Source organism: Halyomorpha halys, unplaced genomic scaffold, assembly GCF_000696795.3.
Source record: "Halyomorpha halys isolate HHAL.00 unplaced genomic scaffold, Hhal_1.1 Scaffold1001.1, whole genome shotgun sequence".
NCBI lineage: Eukaryota > Metazoa > Arthropoda > Insecta > Hemiptera > Pentatomidae > Halyomorpha > Halyomorpha halys.
The window spans coordinates 349048-369702 of record NW_027104681.1 but is presented as its reverse complement, the minus strand read 5'-3'; the positions used below and the strand labels follow the sequence as shown (position 1 = coordinate 369702).

The following is a 20655-nucleotide window of genomic DNA, read 5'->3' as shown; positions in this document are numbered from 1 at the left end:
AATAAAGGAGTCAAGAAAAAAAAAAGTTGATATCTCCACATTTTAAAAATTTTCAGAAGAATATTATTTAATTGAATAGTAGTAATACAATCTGCTAAAATTAGGAGCATTTAGTATAAGTTTAACAATTATTCATTAATACCATATACAGGGGAAAAAAAGCAAATGATAACAATGATTTTTAAAATTAAAGTTCATATCAGTTTAAGGTTAAAATATCCTCATCCTTTTTAAACCAACTGGTTATTTTTATGAGAAAATTGTTTTAAAATATGCATGTGATAGAAATTAAAAGTTAATTCATTGTATACGAAATAAAAAAAATATATTAATTTTTATTTTTTAAGTATTAGAACAGTCATCCGAAAAAATGGAAAGCCTGAAAATAACATTACTGTAACAGAAAGCCATTAATTGTTAGTTATGTGAAAAATTATTTTGACCTTAATACGATGACACACATTAGGTAAAATATGAATAAATAAGCAGCATTAAAATTGCAAGAATTAATCTATAGAAAAGGAAGAAAGAAAAATACGAACGGACTTGAAATCATCATTTGTTTTTTAATATCAAAGTAATCTTTGGTTCTTTTACATTAGCAATTTTTGAAATACGTCAGGTCAAAGACGAGCGATAAATCCCAGAAAAATCGAGATATACGATTTGGGTGCTTTACCTCTAAAATCGGTTCAGAAAAAAATCACAGACGACGTCTAGTTTCTTGAAACGTGAATACTCAAGTCTTGAGAAGAAATTATTATTTATTTTGGAAAGAAAGTTAAATACTTTCACCTCCACTTACCATTAATTTTTTTTTGGGAGGGTGAGTGAGGGTCATAAAACAGTGGCAGTGCATATTTTAAGAGTATTGTTAATTTTCTAATTTTACCCATTTCTTATCTAGGGGATCCAAATCTGATGGAAAGGGTTCATTTATTTCGTTCAAGGTTATTTTTTTTAATTTTCGAGAAAAAAAACATTTACATCCTTCAATTTTAGCGCAAAAGTTGCTCTGACTTCCGAGGCATATACCCGCATACATTTGAATTCAGGGGAGCTCAAAACGTGTATTTTCATCGAAAACTTGAATTCGAAATTTTTCACTATCGCAAAACTTTCTCTGTCTATATTCATTATATTGGTGAATAAAATTAAAAATCATTTTATAATTTTATTTCTCGTAGGAATTCGCAATTTTAATGTAGGCATATAGTAACTGAGGCTTCATTATCTTGACAGTCATTTTAGTTTCTACGATTCAGATTTAGACCTCACTGCCGATGTAATAAAATAACCATTTTAATACAGCAGTATTAAGTAAATTTCCACTAACTTTATGAAAAATATAATTATAGCTTCTCTCTTTTAGGAAAATGGCAACTTTCCAATTAATTTTCCTATTTTCCTCTATTTTAGAAAAATTAGTTGGAAAGTTCAAAGAAAGTTTCTTTTCCTAAAAGAAGGTTCCCCCTTATTTAATTGCTTAATAATTGTACTTAGCTATAAAGTACGTCATCTATATGTATACATTTTAGCGAAAGTTTTTTCCATCTAATAACTTTTATACACTAAAACTTGAGGGTATTTAAGGAGAAGATATTAGACAAGTTCAATCATAATTTTTGAAAGCATTTTAGTGACACTGCAGTTATTACTTAATATGGACTTTGTTCGCTATAAAGACAAAAATATAATAAAAGATAAAAATTAGGAGATCATTTTTCATTTTTTCCCCTTCGGAATAGTGATTCTAAAATGCTTTATGTTTTTCCGCCATCTTCATAAATGACTCTTTGAAATGAAGTGGGGGATGGTAATGATAATACACGAGGATTATTTCAAGGTAAACTTATACTTTTGTGCAAATTCTGAAAAAAATCAGGACAGAAAAATCTATATACATACGACAACTAAACAGAGGGATAGATTTTTGTTTTTATATTATAATTCAACGTAGTATACAACATAATACCACAAATTTTTAGGAAAAGGGATTAATATTTTTTTTCTTGGTCGAAAAAAAGGGTTCATTACTGAATATAATTAACAAATGCGAATTAATGGCCAAAAATTAAACCTAAGAAGAAAGAATTTTTGGTATGTTTTTAAATTGCATATAAAACAGAACAAAAAGTAAAACTATGTGCTAACATTTTGTAAATTAATAGAAAATATAACCCTTCTAATAAATAATATAGGTAACATAATTTTATTTCAGGGAGAAACAAGGGATATTGTTTTTGTATTTAAAGCTCTCCTCTTCATGGCTGCACAAATGATTGAACTCTTCATGTTCTGTTTTGGCTCTTCATCGCTACAAGCTGCGGTAAGATATGAATAAATTATTACATTAAAAAAAAATGTTCTACATTTCACAAATTCTGGATTTTGACATTACATAATAGATAGCAAACAATTTGTAATTTTTTTTCTTTTCCAACATTTGTTTCTAACTCCCTTTTCGCAGATAGAGCTCGGATCTTCAGCTTGCAGTGTATAGTAGCGACTGGTACAAGGCAGATGTCAAGCTGAGGAAGACTGCTCAGATGTTGATGGTGGGAGCCAAGAAGGGAGTCACCCTCACTGCGATCAAGATGTACCCAGTCAATAAGGAAACCTTGATGTCTGTAAGCAGTTATAATCTAAGTTAAATCACCTTGCAATAGGATGATATATAGCATATTACCGAAATGGGACATAACAAAATGATTTTTCTTGACTCGTAGAGAAATGCTGAAATTCCGAAATATTATAATGTTTATAAATAGTATAAGATTTTTAACGAAATAAAATGGTGGTTTTAAAATTTAGATTAAGGTTCATGAGGTTCGAAAGGGGATTACTCTTTGAATTTCGGTTATTTTTGGATTTTAAAAAATATCTATATAAAATAATAATGTAATGTAATAAAAAATAATAATGTTACTCTAAAATTGTCACAGTGCTATGAAGAGATAATTAAGCATCTCGACTAAAACTTCAATTGATTAAGAATTAAGTAGGATGTTAATTTTTTTATCTTTCATTAATAGGTTGTGTTAAATATAATTTAGGGCGAGATATTAAAATATTAAACTACAATTTAAAAATCAGATTTTTTTTTTTTTTACAAACACTACTGATTGAACTGCTGTTATTAATTTATCTGTATATAAAAAAGTTTTTAGAGACCACCGTTGTAATAAATTAGATAAATTTTAAATATGACAATTACATACCAAATTTTTGAGGAGATTAATAAATTGAATTTGAATTTGAACTCAGCAAGCTCACAAGTATTCTGGAAAATTCTTCATAAAATAAATTTATTTTTTTAAATTAAATTCTTTTAAATGGAGTAAATAAAATTTCCCTGAGAGGTATCTTCTCCTAAAACTCGTGGTTAAGCACCATAACCAATGTTATTTTACTTTCAATTTAATGAAAATAAATAACATGTATATTATATTATATAAATAACTTTTATATATCTTTCTTATTAACTTTTTATTATTAATTTTTTTACATTTCGGTCATCATCAAGGATAATTTATTTAATAACAATTCTTAAAAAATATTATTAATTATTAATCAGCATACCATCAAATGATATCAACTGTTAAAAGTGTATAGGCCATTCCGCTCAGATCTAATGTACTATAGATAAAATTAATCTATGAAAAACAGACCAGTAAGGGAATCATATTTATTTATCAATTACTTTGCCTTATTTTACGTTTAATTATCTCTTTGGCACTAATTCATTTAATTTTTTTTATACATGCAAATTGTCTTAACAATATAATCAAGAAGTTATCAACAACTATATTACCATTTACCCTTTCTCACAATCAGATCAGACATATTATTTAAATTAATTATTATTAATTAACACAAATTAATTTTACATAACATTTCGGCATAATGGTGGTTCAAAATTTAATGGTTTTAAAATTTAGATTAAGGTTCATGAGGTTCGTAAGGGGATTACTCTTTGAATTTCGGTTATTTTTGGATTTAAAAAAAAAAATAGTGACTTCAAGGTTACGCCTTTAATAATAGTATGAAGAATTAAGTAACACGACTAAAATTTCAGTTGATATTTCATTCTGTTCCTAACTTTAATAGAAGTAGTATTTTAAATTTGTTTGCTTACATCAATAGATTGAGTTGAATATAGTTAAGAACGAGATATTAAAATTTTTTTTTTAACTATTCCAAAATCATGTTTCTCATTTTTATTTTATTTTATTTATTTATATTTTTATACAAACAGTAAACAAACTGCTGTTAATTAATTTCTTTGTTATATAAAAAAATTTTTCATGACCACCGTTGTAATATTTTATTTTACTCTCTCAGCGAATTGAAAACTCTATTATATAAAAAAGTTTTTAGTGATCACCGTGTATTTTTTAATTATATATAATTATATTTTATTTTACATATAAAGTGAAATAATAAAAATGGGCCGTAAAAAAATTGAGTTTAACTGATGAAGAATGCACTTTGCGAAAAAAAGATAATCTGCATCAAAAAAATTCAAACGTTAATTGGAGTTACTGTGTTTTATTTAATATATGAAACACTGTTACACATACAAATACATACCGATTAATAACCTCCGTAAATTACAATTATATAATTTGAGCAACAGATATTACAATTAAATGAACAGTTACATAATTTGTTAAATAGAGGTTGATCCGCTGTTAGGTGATGGGGAGGTACACTCTCATTTTATAAAAAGAAAAAAACCGAACCCCCCGTTTTTTTCGAATTTCTCTTTGCCACAAGAACCTTGATTTCCTTTAGTCTTTTCCTATATCTTTCTCTGTCCAGATAGTCCTGTCCGTTATACTGTCTTTCCGTTTCTTCCTTCATCTGCCTGATGTATCCTCCAGAGCTTTTGTATCCTAAGATTATTTGGAATAATTTCTTGTTTAGTCTTTCCAGGGCCATTCTTAACATATGGTACGAACATATGTCCGTGGAATTTTAGTCTCCTGATCCTTATTTCAGTTTCTAGGTTCTTTGTGTCTTTGTAGATTTCTTTAGCCTGTATCCTTCTTGTGTCTTTTGGGGGCCGTAGATTCTTCTTGGGATTCTTCTTTCTATTCTCAGTAGTTCTTCCAGACTGGGGAGGGGTGTGATTTACGTCCCGTATAGTATTACCGGTTTAACGACTGCGTTGTAGTGTCGTATTCTCGCTTTTGTGGACAGGTTTTTCTTGTTGTATACGCTTACTGGTTGCTAAAGTTAGTTTCTCTATTTTGGTTATTCTTTCTTTCATATTTTCTTTTTCCGAACCGTTGTTACATATAGTCTGACCCAGGTTCTTAAATATGTTTGTTACTTTTATTAGTCCGTATTTGGTTTCTACTGTTTTCTTCTGGAAGTCTGGATCTATAGTCATTAATTCTGTTTTTTTGTAGTTTTGTTTGTTTTGTTTTTTGCAATTTCTGTCAGTATTTTTATTTGGTCGATTGCCTCGTCTTCCGTTTCTGATATAAGGGCAAAGTCGTCTGCGTAGGCAAGACACCTTACTTTGACGTGGTTGTTCTTCGTCCCTATTGTCGCACCCGTATTATTGGTACTCCATAGCTTTTACATGATCTTATCCAATACTACGTTGAATAGTGCTGGGAGGAGGCCGTCTCCTTATCTAAGTCCCATTTTTTATTTGGAAAGGTTTACTGTAGGCTTCTCTGTAACTTATTTAGTTAGGCCTAAGCGAAATCAGTGTACAGAATCCGAAAAAATCAATAAGTGACCAACAAGGTACCACTCACAAAATACCTAAAAAATTATCAAAATCGATTTAACGACGCAAATTCGACAACAGATAAGAAATAAAATCAGTTCCTTTATGTCTAAAAAGAAAAATTTGAGTGACAAAGTTCGAATCTGAGGACATTTTTTTTTTTTTAATTTTCTGTATGAATACAAATACTTCGGTAATGATCTTAAACTATCTATAGCTAATATTAATATTCTGTTATAAATATAAATATTAATAATTTTATAATTCATTTTTTTTTTCAGATCTTTCAGTTCGCCTATTCGACAAGCGCTTTGATGTCAGGAATGTTAGAAAAATAGCAGAATTGTGTCTATAAAGTTATTTTGCTAAAAATAAATGCACAATTAGCTTATTAATTAAAAAATTAATTTCCTCCTTATATCACATAATAAAACTGGCATCATTATTGTATGTTATGATTTATATGATAATAACCTCATTAACCCTTTTATACACATGTTCAAAGACATTGTCGGTAAGATTATAGATTCATTATATATGTATAAATATTCGCTCAATACAATCAGAATTCAATAATGTCATTATCTCTTATATTTCGAGTGAAGAAATAAAAACTAGTTTTTCTCAAAATAATACGTTGATAAAATCATTATTATAACATTCACCAAAGCCACCACGGAAACAAAAAAACATTTACATATGCCATTGTTTGCATATGCTTGTTACTTTTTTTTAATAAAAAGGAGGATAAGAAAAAAAAAGAGGAATGATAAAATATTATTTATAAGATATTAAAATTAGCAAAAAAAACATGTTCCTATAACAACATAGCTTCTTCAATATTTCAAATGGGTAGGTAAGTATGTAGGTAGGTACATAATTAGTTTTATTTCATTAAAATATATCGATGAGCCTAAAATTTGGAATGTGTCCAGTAAATGAAAAAAAAATACTATTACTTAAAAAATTGTATAAGATAGTCCTGCTGGCGGTCAAGAAAGATACAAAATAGTAAAAATATAATTATATTGGTAAGTAACGTTTTATTTCCCTTTCTGTGGAAGCTTCTACTTCACAAGAACTACCTCTTATCCTAACAAGTCTGTCCTCTAGCTAGCTCCTAGGTAGTCCTAATCAAGTAGTATAAGTTGTTGTGGACAACCGGACGCTGTCAAAGGCGGAGGATATGTCAAAGAGCAGGAGCATTACAGACTGCTCCTGCTCTGTTGGCATGCGCTGACGCACTCGGAGCAGAGAGCATTACAGACTGCTCCTGCTCTGTTGGCATGCGCTGACGCACTCGGAGCAGAGCATCACTAGTTCCAGTTATATAGCAATTGCTCTTGTAAAAACCGGTTTAGGGATGGTAAATCCTGTGTTATCTGTAACCTCAATATTAACATATGATATGATTGGTTAATTCCTTGTTATGACATTATAGAAATGTTTCTACATAAAGTTGACAAGAAATATTAAGTAATTTAATTATATAGAATTTTCTTCCAAGACAACGACAATGAACATAAAATAGGCAAATGGTAGATATATAATTTAAGTGATTTGTATTTGTTTTAACTATCATTAAGTAACTTTTATTACTGCAATAACTTTTGTAAAAAAAAAAAAAATCTATTTTACTCTTGTCCCCAAAACGTAATTCCCTCTACCTAAACTGTATTTTTTGACTGTATTCGAAATAAATTAAGCATGAAGATATTGGTTTACAATATGGATTAGTTTTTAGTATTTAAATTAATTTTGAATATCGATTGAATTGGGATTACGTGGAATACTAAAAGATATTGTAGGTTACTTGGTGGTTGATTATTGTGATGTACTATTGAGGTTTCGATGGAACTTGAAGACTGGTTTCCCACATCCTGCTTATGTCCCTCTTGCCAGGGAGTGGTGAAGTCACTCATAGTAAATTATATAACATTGGCAAAATATTGTTGTTCTAATGAGAATGTGCTTACTCTTCTAGCTTTACTGATCAATATGGCTACAGAGACTCTACTACATCATGTTTTTGTCAATAGAGAGCAGCATTTCGAAGTCCCATTCAAAATGCGTGAGGGGACTTCCTCAAACAGATAAAATAATTGAGAAATAATAAAACTAATATAATTCCCCCATATATTACTGACTATAGCCAGTGACCTCTTATATCTTATATCTTAGACAGGTCTCATATACTGAAAGGATTTATGGGTGATATTTGGAGTGAGCTAGATTGCAGAGATCAATGATACCCTAAAGGGCTTTAAAAATTTTTGTAGTCGAAAACTAGCGAGGCGTCGCGTCTCTTTAAATTTCCCACTTTTGAAAAAGTCACCTGCTTGTCTTTTGTACTAGTTGGATGTTATTTTCTACACTGATTTTGATTGAGTAGTGTGTTACTTAATACTAAACCTGTAAAATTTTAGTATAATATTTCATAGATTGTATAGACAGCTATTATATAGGGTACGCGGACGTCATTTCAGTCCAATGATGACATGGAAAGTTTCGCAAGCAATCTGAGATAAGATAAAGAGAATCGGAAATAAAAGATGAAACTAAGTATAAGATGTGAGTAGAAAAATCCACTCGAATGACATTGGTCAGCGTGGATGGCAAATCGTTTTTCGGAAGTAATGACATGAATAAATGATAAAAGGACTGAGTTAGACCAGCTAATAACAGAGCCTTCTTCTATCTGTCTAGAATAGTGAAACCACAAAAAACCTCTTTATTTAGTTATTGATATTTACAACTGTATAAAAAATACAAGTAAATTTGATCATAATGACATAATGATAGGATACAGTATGTAGAGAAACTATCCAGTAGTAGAACTCTAAAAACAGTTTACAATATAAGGTCGTGACCTCGTGAGGCCATCTTCTTTTCAGGCGCCTCGGAGGATTGCCAGGAATGGAAGAGGAAGAAAGGTTAGAAACTAGTGGGTTTGGGTGGTAAAGGAGTTTATAATGGAAGGAATGATATCGGGTTCGGGCTAGATCGGTTACATAAGGAAGATTTAGGTCTTTATGGATGGTTTTATTAGTAACAAAATAAGGAGCATTGAGGATTTTACAAGGATTTTGGATTGTAAAGATTGGATACGAGAGGAATTCGAAGGTTTAGTGGAGCCCCAAATCTCAACTCCGTATGTCCAGATTGGCCTTATTACAGTCATGTAGATCAGTCTTTTGTAATGAGTTGAAAGTTTAGACCGTTTGTCTAGTAAGTGCTGTCGGAATAGCTGAGTGCAGTTTCCTGTCTTTTCAGACTTGTGTGAGGATTCCAGATTAGTCGTTTGTCAAGATGTAGTCAAAGATAACGAATCTGTTCTACAAAGGTAAGAGCCACATTATTAAAGTATACTGTAGGGCAGTCGGCAGGTTTACGACGAAGAATAAATGTGATTTGATTGGATTTGTTAGGATTTATTTTTATCCTCCAATATCGACACCATTCTTCGAGAATTGTGATATGGAACTGGAGAGTTTGGGATGCAATCAAAGGGTTGTGTGTTATCAGCATACGTGGTAAGGATTGACGAAAAACATCTAAAAAAAATAAATCTGAAACTGGGGATACCGTGATAAAGCCAGCTCTGTTATACGGCTCCGAGATCCGGGTTCTAACAGATACCCTAGAAAGCAGAATCGAAAAATTTGAACGAAACTTCCTCCATAGAATTGCAGGAGCGATCTGGGATCTCAGCCTTAGCTCATGGAGGAGGAGAACTAACAGTGAACTGCTTCCAGAGACTGGTCATTCAATATCTCGTGAAATGATTGCAAGGACGTTAATATGTGGCTTGAAGCTCTCTATCAGGACGCCTCTACACAACAATGAATGCCGCTATAGTTACCAAGAGACCACGTGGGAGATGGATGGATGAAATCGACGAAGAGCTGCATGCAGAGAACTGGAAAGCAGTAGTCCAAGACAAGCAGGCGTGGAGAAGGCTATTTCGGCCAAAGGTCTGCAATGACTATAGAGCCAGCCGGAAAGATCCGAATCATACTCAAAATCTTTTAATTTAAATAGTTATTTTATTTATTACTTGAACAATTACATATAATTGTGTACTATTATACTGATTTAAATATGGATTATTTGTTCTTACTTTTAAACAGGTAAAATATAATGTTCATCAACTTATGTCGATATAAAAAACAAATATTGTATTATTTTTAAATATCAATGATGTTTCTTTTAACCTTACTATTATTCCATGCACTACAAATACAGCAGATAAATATTACAAGTGTATTACCAATATTGCAGTAGGAGGTTAACGAGCTTAGATTATTAGTGTTTCAATGATGAAATGTCAATCAGTCGTATTTGAAACGTAAACTAAAGGCGGCCAAATATGGACTGAGTCTTTTGAAAGCTCATAGTTACTCCAAGTATACGCCCTATCACCGTTCACTTTTATTACAAGCGCTCTTATTACTTTAGTATGTCAGTCGTTTGTAGTTCAATCTAGCGAGGGCAAAAAACATTAAAAGTTTATCGGTTTACTATCGTTTCTCAACACTATCACAAACAATAAAGAGAATATTAATAGAAGTAGGTAACGTGTAATATATTAATAATAAACAATAATATAATATAAGAAGATAATTAAAAAAAAGTAAAAATATTTATAAAAAGAAAATTAAAAATATGTAAATTCAAAAAAAATTATACGATCAACTAGATATAATGGAATGGAAATCCTTCAAAGATATCTTATATCTTTGAACCACTCGACGTATGATCGCGAGTTCATAGTCATTTACGAAGCCGTGAGTAACATTTGTCCAATATTCAAGGGATTCAACTTCATGATCATCAAAGACCATAAGCCACTGACTCAAAAGTTTTAAACAGAAAGCAGAAACTGTTTCACCGCGAAGGATCAGATAACTGAATTTCAAACGTCAATTCAGTACGAAGATTTTGTAACAGCCTAGCTTGGTGAAATACAAATAGGCGATGATTTCGCAGCTATAGAACAAAGTCCATCTCTGACTGAAGCTCATCAACATTCCTAGCGTAGTAATTCCAATACGCCATGAAATATCAACACCCTAGACCTTATGTACTGCCCGAATTGAGAAAAAAATTTTTTCAACACCTCCATGACCCAAGCTATTCCGGAATTTCCCGGACCCCACTGTCTGACGGCCAAACGTCATTTCCTACCGATACCTGACCAAAGTACTCATTGGTCTGAGGCTATTCTTATTACCGAGATCATTGCAGAAACAGCAGCCGTAGTCATTGGAAACCGACTGGATCGCACGTTTTGGAATACTAGTTAGGGTTACAACTTATCTGATCTGATTAGCTCCACAACATCTTAAGACGACTCAGTGAGATCCAGAACCACAAGCAGGAAATCTTTTTTAAACAAAAACCTGCTCATTGGAACCAATTTGTTCTTTGGTGAGGGCGCAGTGTGTTGACCGACTGTTACCCTAAACTCAGGCTCCCATAAAATGATTCATCGTACAGACAAGCAGTTTTGCAAACAGATAGGCAAGAAGGAAGTCAATGAATCTGTATACCGATTGTTGCGGCCAACATATGGTCCACAAATCGATTACATGATCATGTGATTTTTATTACGCCAAAAAAACAAAACAACTACTGTTTTTTATACTGCAAAAATAGACATATGACTTCTTAACGTCACAGTTTGCGCACATATCGTCTCCTCACTATGCACTCGTAGTTGCCAGCATTCTGACCATCTTCGCCAGCTTAATCATTTTAGCCAAGGCGGGCGGACCACGCCGGTTGCGCCTCCAAGAGGACAAGGTGAGCAGATTTACGTCTTCTCAAAACTACCTTCACCAGGACATAATCTATCCACAACAGGGGCCCCATCAATCACCCACGGTAATATAAAAAAAATTTTTTTTCTCACCCCAATTTTTGATTACTTTAATGAAAGCTATGTATAATTACTAGTCAAAATTCTTGAGTCTGCTAAGTATAGATAGAGAGTATAAAAAATGGCGGCTGTTTCAAAGCGATAAAACAAACTATTTTTTCATTCGGAGCTTTATATCTCAAAAAGTAGGAACAACAAAAGAAAACCTCAGATAACGTCATTTATAGAAGAGAAAATTTGCTAAAATATGAGCCCTAATAGATTTATTTACTTTAAATAGTTCTCGAGATATAGCTTTTTAAAAAGCAACATTTCATAAAAATGTATGGGACGTACTGAAAGATCAGTAGTTAGTGACTTTATTTTGAAAACTCTTTATCTCAAAAACCATTCGACGTACAGATGTCTATTAGCACTCAAATTAAAGCTAGTTTAATGAGCTATAAAGTAGTTTATGATGTTTATATTCGTTGTAGTAATAGTTTATATGAAATTTGCTAAAATAAATTGATTTATAGTTGTTCGGACAAATTTTCATTTGCCAAATTCATATTCATGTGTGAATATCATAAAACCTTCTACCCCTACGAATATAAGTGTCATAAACTACTTCATAGTAAGTTAAATTTCCTTTATTTTGAGTGTTAGTAGATATATGTGCGTCTTATGGATCTAGAGATATATTTTTTCAAAAACCCAACATTTTATACATACAACTAGAAATTAAAATTTTGTGAGTATATTTTGTCAAATATCATTAAAACTACTACTCCTACAAAGGTAAACATGATTAATTATTTCGAAGTAAATTTAACTAGCTTTAATTTGAGCGCTGGCAGGCATCAGTACGTCCAATGAATTCTGAAATAAAGTTTTTCATAAATCAAATTTATTGTCCGAACAACTATAAATCAATTTACTTTAGCAAATATCATGAAAACTACTATTCCTACAAAGGTAAAGATCATAAACTACTTTATAGTCCATTAAACTAGCTTTAATTTGAGTGCTAATAGACTTCTGTACGTCACAAAGTTCCTGAGATATAGATTTCTCAAAATAAATTAACTAACTACTAATCTTTCAGTAGGTTTTAAAGAAATTTTGCTTTTTAAAAAGCTATATCTCGAGAACTATAGGCTTGGAACTCTTTTAGGGCTAATATTTCAGCAAATTTACTCTTCTTTAAATAATGTTCTCTTAGATTTTCTAGTGTTGTTAGTAGTTTTTAAGATATAGAGCTCCGAATGAAAAATCAATGTTTTTTTTAAGTTTTGAAACAGCTGCCTTTTTTTAATCCCCCTACCTATACTTGGCAGACTCATCAATTTTGACTAGTAATTATACATAGTTTTTATTGAAGTAGTCAAATACTGGGGTGAGATAACTGCCTTTTTTTCTTCCCGGTTCTTGTACTTTTTTTGTGTTTTGGTGTTAAGAGAGTGTAGAATTATAATATCAAAATAATTAATATTTTTTGGTAAATCTATGAACAAATTTGGTATTTTTAATTTGGTAACATATCAGCAATTACCAATATTAGTTAGGGCTGGTTGATCACTTAAATAAATATGTATCATCGAAGTAAGTTGTAGTAAGGTACACCTACAACGGTCCTAGAGTAAGCTAATCAGATGAAGCATCATATTGATAATATATTAGCATATAAAGGAGGCAGAGAAAAGATTAAAGCAGCCTTGGACACCTCTCACTTCCTTTCGCTGCAGTCCGACTCCGGCTATAGTCGGTCTCACATCCTGCCCGCTTGCCAAACACATCCTCTTCTGTCAAGTCCTTTGATCGACAACCCAACTATACAATGTGTCGACACCCCTTACCACCAATTTAATAACGGAGCGTTGAGGCACTAGTTATAATGAATAACTTCCTATGCACTTTTTAGTCCAGACTGGCGATCTATTTTAAGCCCAATATATCTAGACAAATTTCGATATTCAATTTTGGTGTAAATAAAATCAGATGACTTTTGAAAAACGAGATTAGTTAAGTATTTATTTATTTTTATTTTTTGATCCGTTTACTTTTATTTTAATATATATTTTTGGCAGATACATTTAACCGTAATACAGGCTCAAACCAGATTCTGTAGGTCATAGTTATTAGAGTGGACCTAATTTTCCAAGAATGTTGAAAGGATAATGTAAGTTTGAAGGACTTATTGGAAGCTACAGCAACAGAAATTGCTCCTTCTATCCAAGACTGAGTGTATTAGTTATCTCCTAAGGATGTTTATTATATTAAGAGCAATTTTCAGGTAACGATTTCCAACAACGAGCTCATACAAGAAAAACAAACAAAAATACTTGAAAAAAAAACGAAAAAAAAAACGCAAAATGTAGTGATAAAATTGGAATTCAAGATGTTTGCATCTATTATCGTGGCCAAAAATATAACACAGAATTACTGTTCAATTATCAAATTTATGATCTATTTTCCTAAGAATAATAATAATTAATTTGTCATAATAAAATGAAAAAAAAAGATCATAAAACTAGATCAAGCTACGACAATGGTAATTCAAAATATACTATATGTTTCTTTTAAACAGAAGATATGAGCAAAAGGCATCTCCCCCCCCCCCCTTAATAGACACATAATTGATAGCAATTAATATGCATATGCCTATGTACCATACCCCATGTGGCCAAGATAAGAAAAAAAGACCCGCTAGTTAGGCTGGGGGGCAAAAGCAAAAATGAAAGAACGCCATCATTCCAAACTCCGCCATAGATCATCCTACTTCTTCGAGAGTAACTTAGAAGGTCCCCTTGTAACTAAGCGGCTCCCCAACTAGGGATAAGTGCCAGGGAAAAAGGAAAATAAGAAGAGAGAGGATGCCGCATTCATACATACATAAAAAGTCCACTTGGGTGATTGTATTCTGTTTTTCATTTCTAATCCAGTAACTGAATCTTCGTGCTCAACGACTCATTGGTGAACCATCTTCGTTGGCCCTACTTCAAAATTATCAATTCACGTATATTTCTTTTTGTCTTGTTCAATATCCACAGCCCTTTAAATTGTTAATAAATTTACTTCTTTTACTTTCTAGTTCTTTAGTTAAATTACAGTCCACTAATATTAACCCAACGGGCATACTATAAGTGAGGTAGCACCTGGTTTTCAGTTTAAGGTGCACTTTATACTTTATTTATTATTTTTTCCAGGCTCGTGCGAAAGGAGTAAGAATGAAAGGGTAGACGCCATTTTAAATGTCATATGCAACACGTCAGGGTTACCGCACACAACACTAAAATTCAGGAAGTAATACAATCTCTCTATTTTCTGTATTTAGTTTGGATACACCTCATGGATACACATATACCTTCCTATTAAATATGTAATTTCAATTTCGTACGACGTTTGGCATGTGAGAAAGTCTGAGCATACACACTTAAACTATTTTGTGATATTCCATATACAAGAGTAAGTTAAATTGAAAATATATGCAAACATAGAACTGTTAATATTATGTAAATATCTATGAACGTCAAGTATTATGTAAAATAGAAAAACAAATATTTTCGACTATAGCAGGGTTAAAAATATCTACTATTAGTTATGAAATATCAATTACTACAGTAAACAGGCTAACATAAATAAATTTGATTGTGATAATTATTCGATATAACTTACTCCTTTTATGTCGGGATCAAAAACATTTATACCTCTCTATTATAAATCGCAACACTAACCGAATTATACACCCAACCAAAAAGAAAAATTACTAAAATAGATTTTTAACAAACCAAGAATCGAATAAAAAATCACAAATAAGATACTTTTAAATATATGATTTATAAATGCATTTTATGACTAATTTTAGATACATCAAGCTTAATAAAAATGGTTAAATAATTTAATTAAATAGTAAACAATAGGAAGATAAAATAAATCTTCCTTTAGTAAGATTTGGGTATAATCTCCGACATAACTGAATTACCATTCTAGTAACAATTAAACGGCCGAAGTTAGCTTGCATAACCATTGCTAATTACTAGTTGGTAAAAGAAAAAAGAAAAATGACAGAAAGGGAACTGGGTAGGAATCCAAATCCAGCGAGGCCTAGATCCCGACTGGTGTGTGTCCCAATTAACAATTGCATCTGTCAGCTCCATGTCCTTTTTTATTGTGCAATCTCTTCAGTGATCTTGAGTGTCCACGTCTTTCCGGAAAGCTTTCCAAGCTTTTTATAGCCAGTTCGCACTGATTGTTATCACCGTGTTCACAGATCACAATCACATGTCCAAGGAGGAAGATAGCTAGTAGATAAACTATGATCGCACGAGCTGATAAAGAACAGAACAACAACGACGTAAAAAGATATATCATTGCAGTTTTAGAAGGCAGAGCACCAAGTATTGGTTAGATGTGTTAATTAATTAATTTTTACTAAATTTCTTCCAAGTCCATTAAAATCAAAAGGCAATTAATTTATTATAGGTAGTATCGTTTAACACCTTTCCTTTCCTTTTGTTTTGTTTTTTGACAATAAAATAATAATTTTTAGCTTCGCTAAACCAAATTACAGTTAAATATTTTTTTCATAGGCTTATAATTGTTTGGGGTGACGGTAGCAAAGTGGTAACGCGCCTTTCTGCCAACCCAAGGCTTGCGAGTTCGAGTCCCCGGCCCTATCCGGAATTTTTTCAAGCATATAATTATACAATACTCACTCGTGGCCACCCCCCCCCCCGGAATTTGTGAGGTCCGTTAGCCAATGGGTGGCACTCACAAAAAATAGGCGTGGGAGTGACGAACCCATCCTATGAAAACCACGTCACGAAAACGCGAGGTATTTCCCTACGTACATCGCGTAAGGTCTTGGACCTCCAAGGTCTGTCACGCCAATAATAATTATTATTATTATTGTTTAGCTGTAAAATACAAAGTAATCGATTCTTAAAAAAATTAATTATTTCTAGGTGCCTTTATACGGTTTATACGACAAATAAAAATTATAGATCACTGAAAACACATGTTCATTTATATATTTACCAATGTTGTCAAGTAATATTTTCGAAAAGAAGTGTGAACGACCAAGTGTTCTTATGAAAATGTACGAAACTTGAGAAATTAGTGCACCACCATTCATATCTAGCTAAAATTCCGGAAAGAAGAAAAATAGGCCTGCGTAGAAGGATTTATTTTTACTCCAAACTAAAAATCCTTTATCAAAAAATACTTCTAAAAATTTAACTCATGAACTGATGCTTGGTAATTGACTTTCCTAGAATTTTACCGCATTGTTAAAACTCCGTTATAACTTACTTTTATTCCAAAAACGTTTTAATAATATATGTAAAATGATATATGTACTTTTATCGAATCATTAATATCATTACATGATAAGTCAAGATCATTCTTGAAATGGCATAAAGTTAATTTGTGTCACAATTTAGAGTGCTCATCCGTCTGAACTGTCATAAGTCTCAACCCCACCGGAACCGCAGTCACTTAGGGTTTTTAGCTTCAGTATCACCTCCGGCCAAAATATTTTTACTTTTATAGCCGTAACCAAATGAACAGCAAACAAACTATCATAGTTTCCATACCATTCCATGGACTGCTCTCCAGTTTACCCTATATGGTCCAGCTGGTTCGTGACACGGTGAGATATATCTGCTCTAGGAAAGCTCCACATTAGGCTGGAACTGGAGGCAAGGCCGTGTGAAGGGGCCATTGATTAGGGACCGTCGATTCGCTTTGCAACAATAAATACCGACAACGGGCAGCGTAACTGCGAGCGCAATCAGCATGTTCTCGTAACGTCGTCTAATTAGTAAGTAACGTCAATAAATATCGCAGTAACGAGAATTAACTCCGTTAACGAAGCTGACGATAAACATTTAAAATTCTTAGGACAGTTTTTATTCCTGTTGAGGGAATGAGTTTTACATTGTAAGCGACATGGTCTATTTAGTCATGGTGCCTTTCGACGCTCCATTGCATTCACTTGTACTCAATTACCATATTTTTCCCCATACATGGTGGTATTGAGTCACATGATATAACAAATTCTAATAAAATAGCATTTTGATATCCATATTCAAGTGGTCATAAATAAAAACTATTCTTTATTTCATGTATACTTTGATAATTGATCGGATGTTAATTAGAAGGAGATGGAAGAAAAACTAAGAATAGTTTCAACTATATTATTGATGGTCATCGTTTCGTCCCATAACACCAGAGGATCACCTATCGAGAAGGCAGCTATATTAATCATCAGAAGGAAGAATATTACAAGAACGACCTCTGAGGTGGCTTGATTATATGAAGTCAAACCTGAGCCGATGATTGGTCGATGATAGTCCAAGTGGCCAAAGCTCTCAAGGGATGTAGTGTTCTTATATTAATTAATAAAACGTTTCAACCTCCATTGCGGATCTTCATAAGGGCTGCATACGCATAGAAACACTTGATAATAGCCCAACTGACAGTTTACTTTTTTTAGTTTATTAGTAATGTTCCAGTTAACCTACGGCAACCGAAAAGTTGAATTGGAGGGGGCACCATCAAACATCATGGCATAATAGCCTACAGGATATAGTAGCGCCCCATGTGGCCAACAGCCCAATCTCACCTCCTCCAGCACTCTCTGTGAAGAGAGACTAATCCCAGACTAAAGTGGGTGAGAGCCATCTTGTCTTCAGCCAGAGAAGCAGTTCATCATTTCTTTGTCTCTCATCAGGAATCCACCATGAGTGAGTAAAACTCTTGGAGTTGTTCCCAGCAGTAGAGAGGAGAGAGGCTTAGAGATGCAGAGGGAAGAAAGAACCATGGAGTAAGTCCACCTACCCATAATTAACATTCACCACCACTTGGCAATCATCATCAACCACCTCAATTTTATATCTACAATTTCCATAGCCATATCATTCAAAATTTTACTAACCATTTAATCACAAATGTTTTATTTCGGCCACCCACTACACCATCTGTAACTTAAACAATAGAATTTTATTTCATTTAATCATATCTGGTTTTTTCAATTATACAGTCCACTTCAACCCAACCAGCAAACCAAAAATGAAGTGACAACAATATAGTGACCTATCAAAGCCAACAAATCTATCAGTTACCTTATTTGTATACTTATGGATAAAAAATGCCAGATTTATCAAAACGTTAAAAATAATTAATTTTTCATTCGGAGCTCTATATCATTAAAACTACAAACAACAGTAGAAAATCCAAGAGAACATCATTTAAAGTAGAGTAAATTTTCTAACCTGTAAGCCCTAATAGAGCTATTTACGTTCAAAAGTTTTCGAGATATAGTTTTTTAAAAAGCAATATTCCATAAAAATACGTTCTGTAGTATGGAAAGATCAGTTTATGATGTCTATCTTCGTAGGAGTTGTAGTTTTCATTCAACCTTCTAGGTTCTGTTTGGGGTTTGTTAATGAACATAAAAGTGGTTATTGAAAGTTTCAAATTTAGGAAATAATTTAATAGAAGAAATTATTGGGACAAAGGCAATTAGCCGGCAGTAATGAATTTTAAGGAAAAAAAGGAATGAAGACAGAATAAGGAATCCTTGAGAATGACCTGAGAGGTCGAAACGTCGGATGTTAAAAAAGAATAAAGTTGAGAGAAAAGAGATAAAAATTGTTTTAAAAAGAAATTATTTTAATTGTTAAATACGGTCGGATTGAAAACCCAAATTTTTGAAAGTTATAATAAATTAAATAAGGAAAAATGAAATATATACATTCTCCATTGTTAGTTTTTTCAGTATTTCAAGCTTAAGACCTACCACCTTGCATTATGTACTGCAAGTAATAGTAGAACACAATTAGGTCGGTGTTAACCATTTCACGTTTAGAATTTTTAAAATTTACACATTATATTAGAATGAAAAAAATAATTTAAACACAAATGACTGCAATAAAAACTAGAAATTATTTTCTAAGAAGCATCAGAAGTTCCATCATCAGACAAAACCGCAAAACCAATCTCTACAGATCAAAACCTATCACTACAAATATTATATATTTTTTTGTTTGTTTTCTGGTATTTTTTTTGTTAATATGTATAATGTTTTTGGACCTTATCTTATATATATTATTATTATTAATTTTAACAAAGAGAATATTCTTCTGAAAGAAGGAAACTTTTAAGATTTATATAATATTTGTTCACAAGACTCGGCACCGTTCCGACGTTACCTACCAGCAGCTCGAAAACGTACACCCTGGAATCGTACCAGTAAGCCATAAGTAAACCAAGTAAGCCATTGTAATAAAATTTGGTTTATATGTATTTGTAGACAATGAAAAAGAAAAACAATTTTGCAAATAAAAAAATTATTTCTTAAAATTGTCTATAGTATGGTAAATTCTGAAGCAAATTCCAATAAGCATAGGGGTTGATTTGTGAATATTTCACAATGGAATTTTGACAATTCAACGCTTATGTACAATGCGAATTCTCGTGAATTTCTTTTCTCAGTTTTTGGATTACTTTATTAACTTATCACGTTTCCCTTTATCATCGAAACATACTCGTGTCACTTGTTCCATCGTGAATCTACTCAATTTCTCTTTCGAAGTAAATACGGTTGATTTATTTATCATGTATCTTAATATTTTTATGAATTTTTTTATGTCATTTTAGTAGAAAACTACAGGAAAATATGCGTTTATTAGAAATATACGCACAGTGGAGTAAGTTCACTTTCCATAATCAAGCCATATGCTAGACTCACCTCAGAGGAGAAAATTAGCACCTGCAAAGGGTTCAATTTTGGTTTAGTGGTGGAAATTTATGTAATTACTATTGCTGCGGCCAACATATGGTCCAACAATCTATTATATTAACATATGTTTTTTATTATGTTAAAAAACAAAACAAATCTACTCTCGGTTGTTTTAGTACATGGCAGAGATGGTAGATGACATCTTAGGGTCTCATTGTGTACTCATACACCAGCTCGAGCGTCTCATTGTGTACTCATACACCAGCTCGAGCGTCTCATTGTGTACTCATACACCAGCTCGAG

At 32.2% G+C, this 20655-nt stretch overlaps 1 protein-coding gene and 1 long non-coding RNA gene across 2 annotated transcripts in view; one reads left to right on the top strand and one right to left on the bottom strand.

Annotated features, from left to right (window-relative positions):
• The window catches only part of LOC136796087 (odorant receptor 10-like), an 8181-nt gene extending 2003 nt beyond the window's left edge, over window positions 1–6178 (top strand). Inside the window, exons 3-5 of the mRNA XM_067048755.1 lie at window positions 2222–2329; window positions 2475–2630; window positions 6028–6178. Coding sequence (XP_066904856.1) covers window positions 2222–2329; window positions 2475–2630; window positions 6028–6084 — 321 coding nt within the window. The 3' untranslated portion in view covers window positions 6085–6178. The remainder of the gene's footprint in view (window positions 1–2221; window positions 2330–2474; window positions 2631–6027) is intronic.
• The window catches only part of LOC112210930 (uncharacterized), a 25550-nt gene continuing 7096 nt past the window's right edge, over window positions 2202–20655 (bottom strand). The window contains exons 2-3 of the long non-coding RNA XR_010843797.1: window positions 2402–2628; window positions 2202–2324 (exon numbers count right to left, since the gene is read on the bottom strand). This is a non-coding gene — a long non-coding RNA (uncharacterized lncRNA). The remainder of the gene's footprint in view (window positions 2325–2401; window positions 2629–20655) is intronic.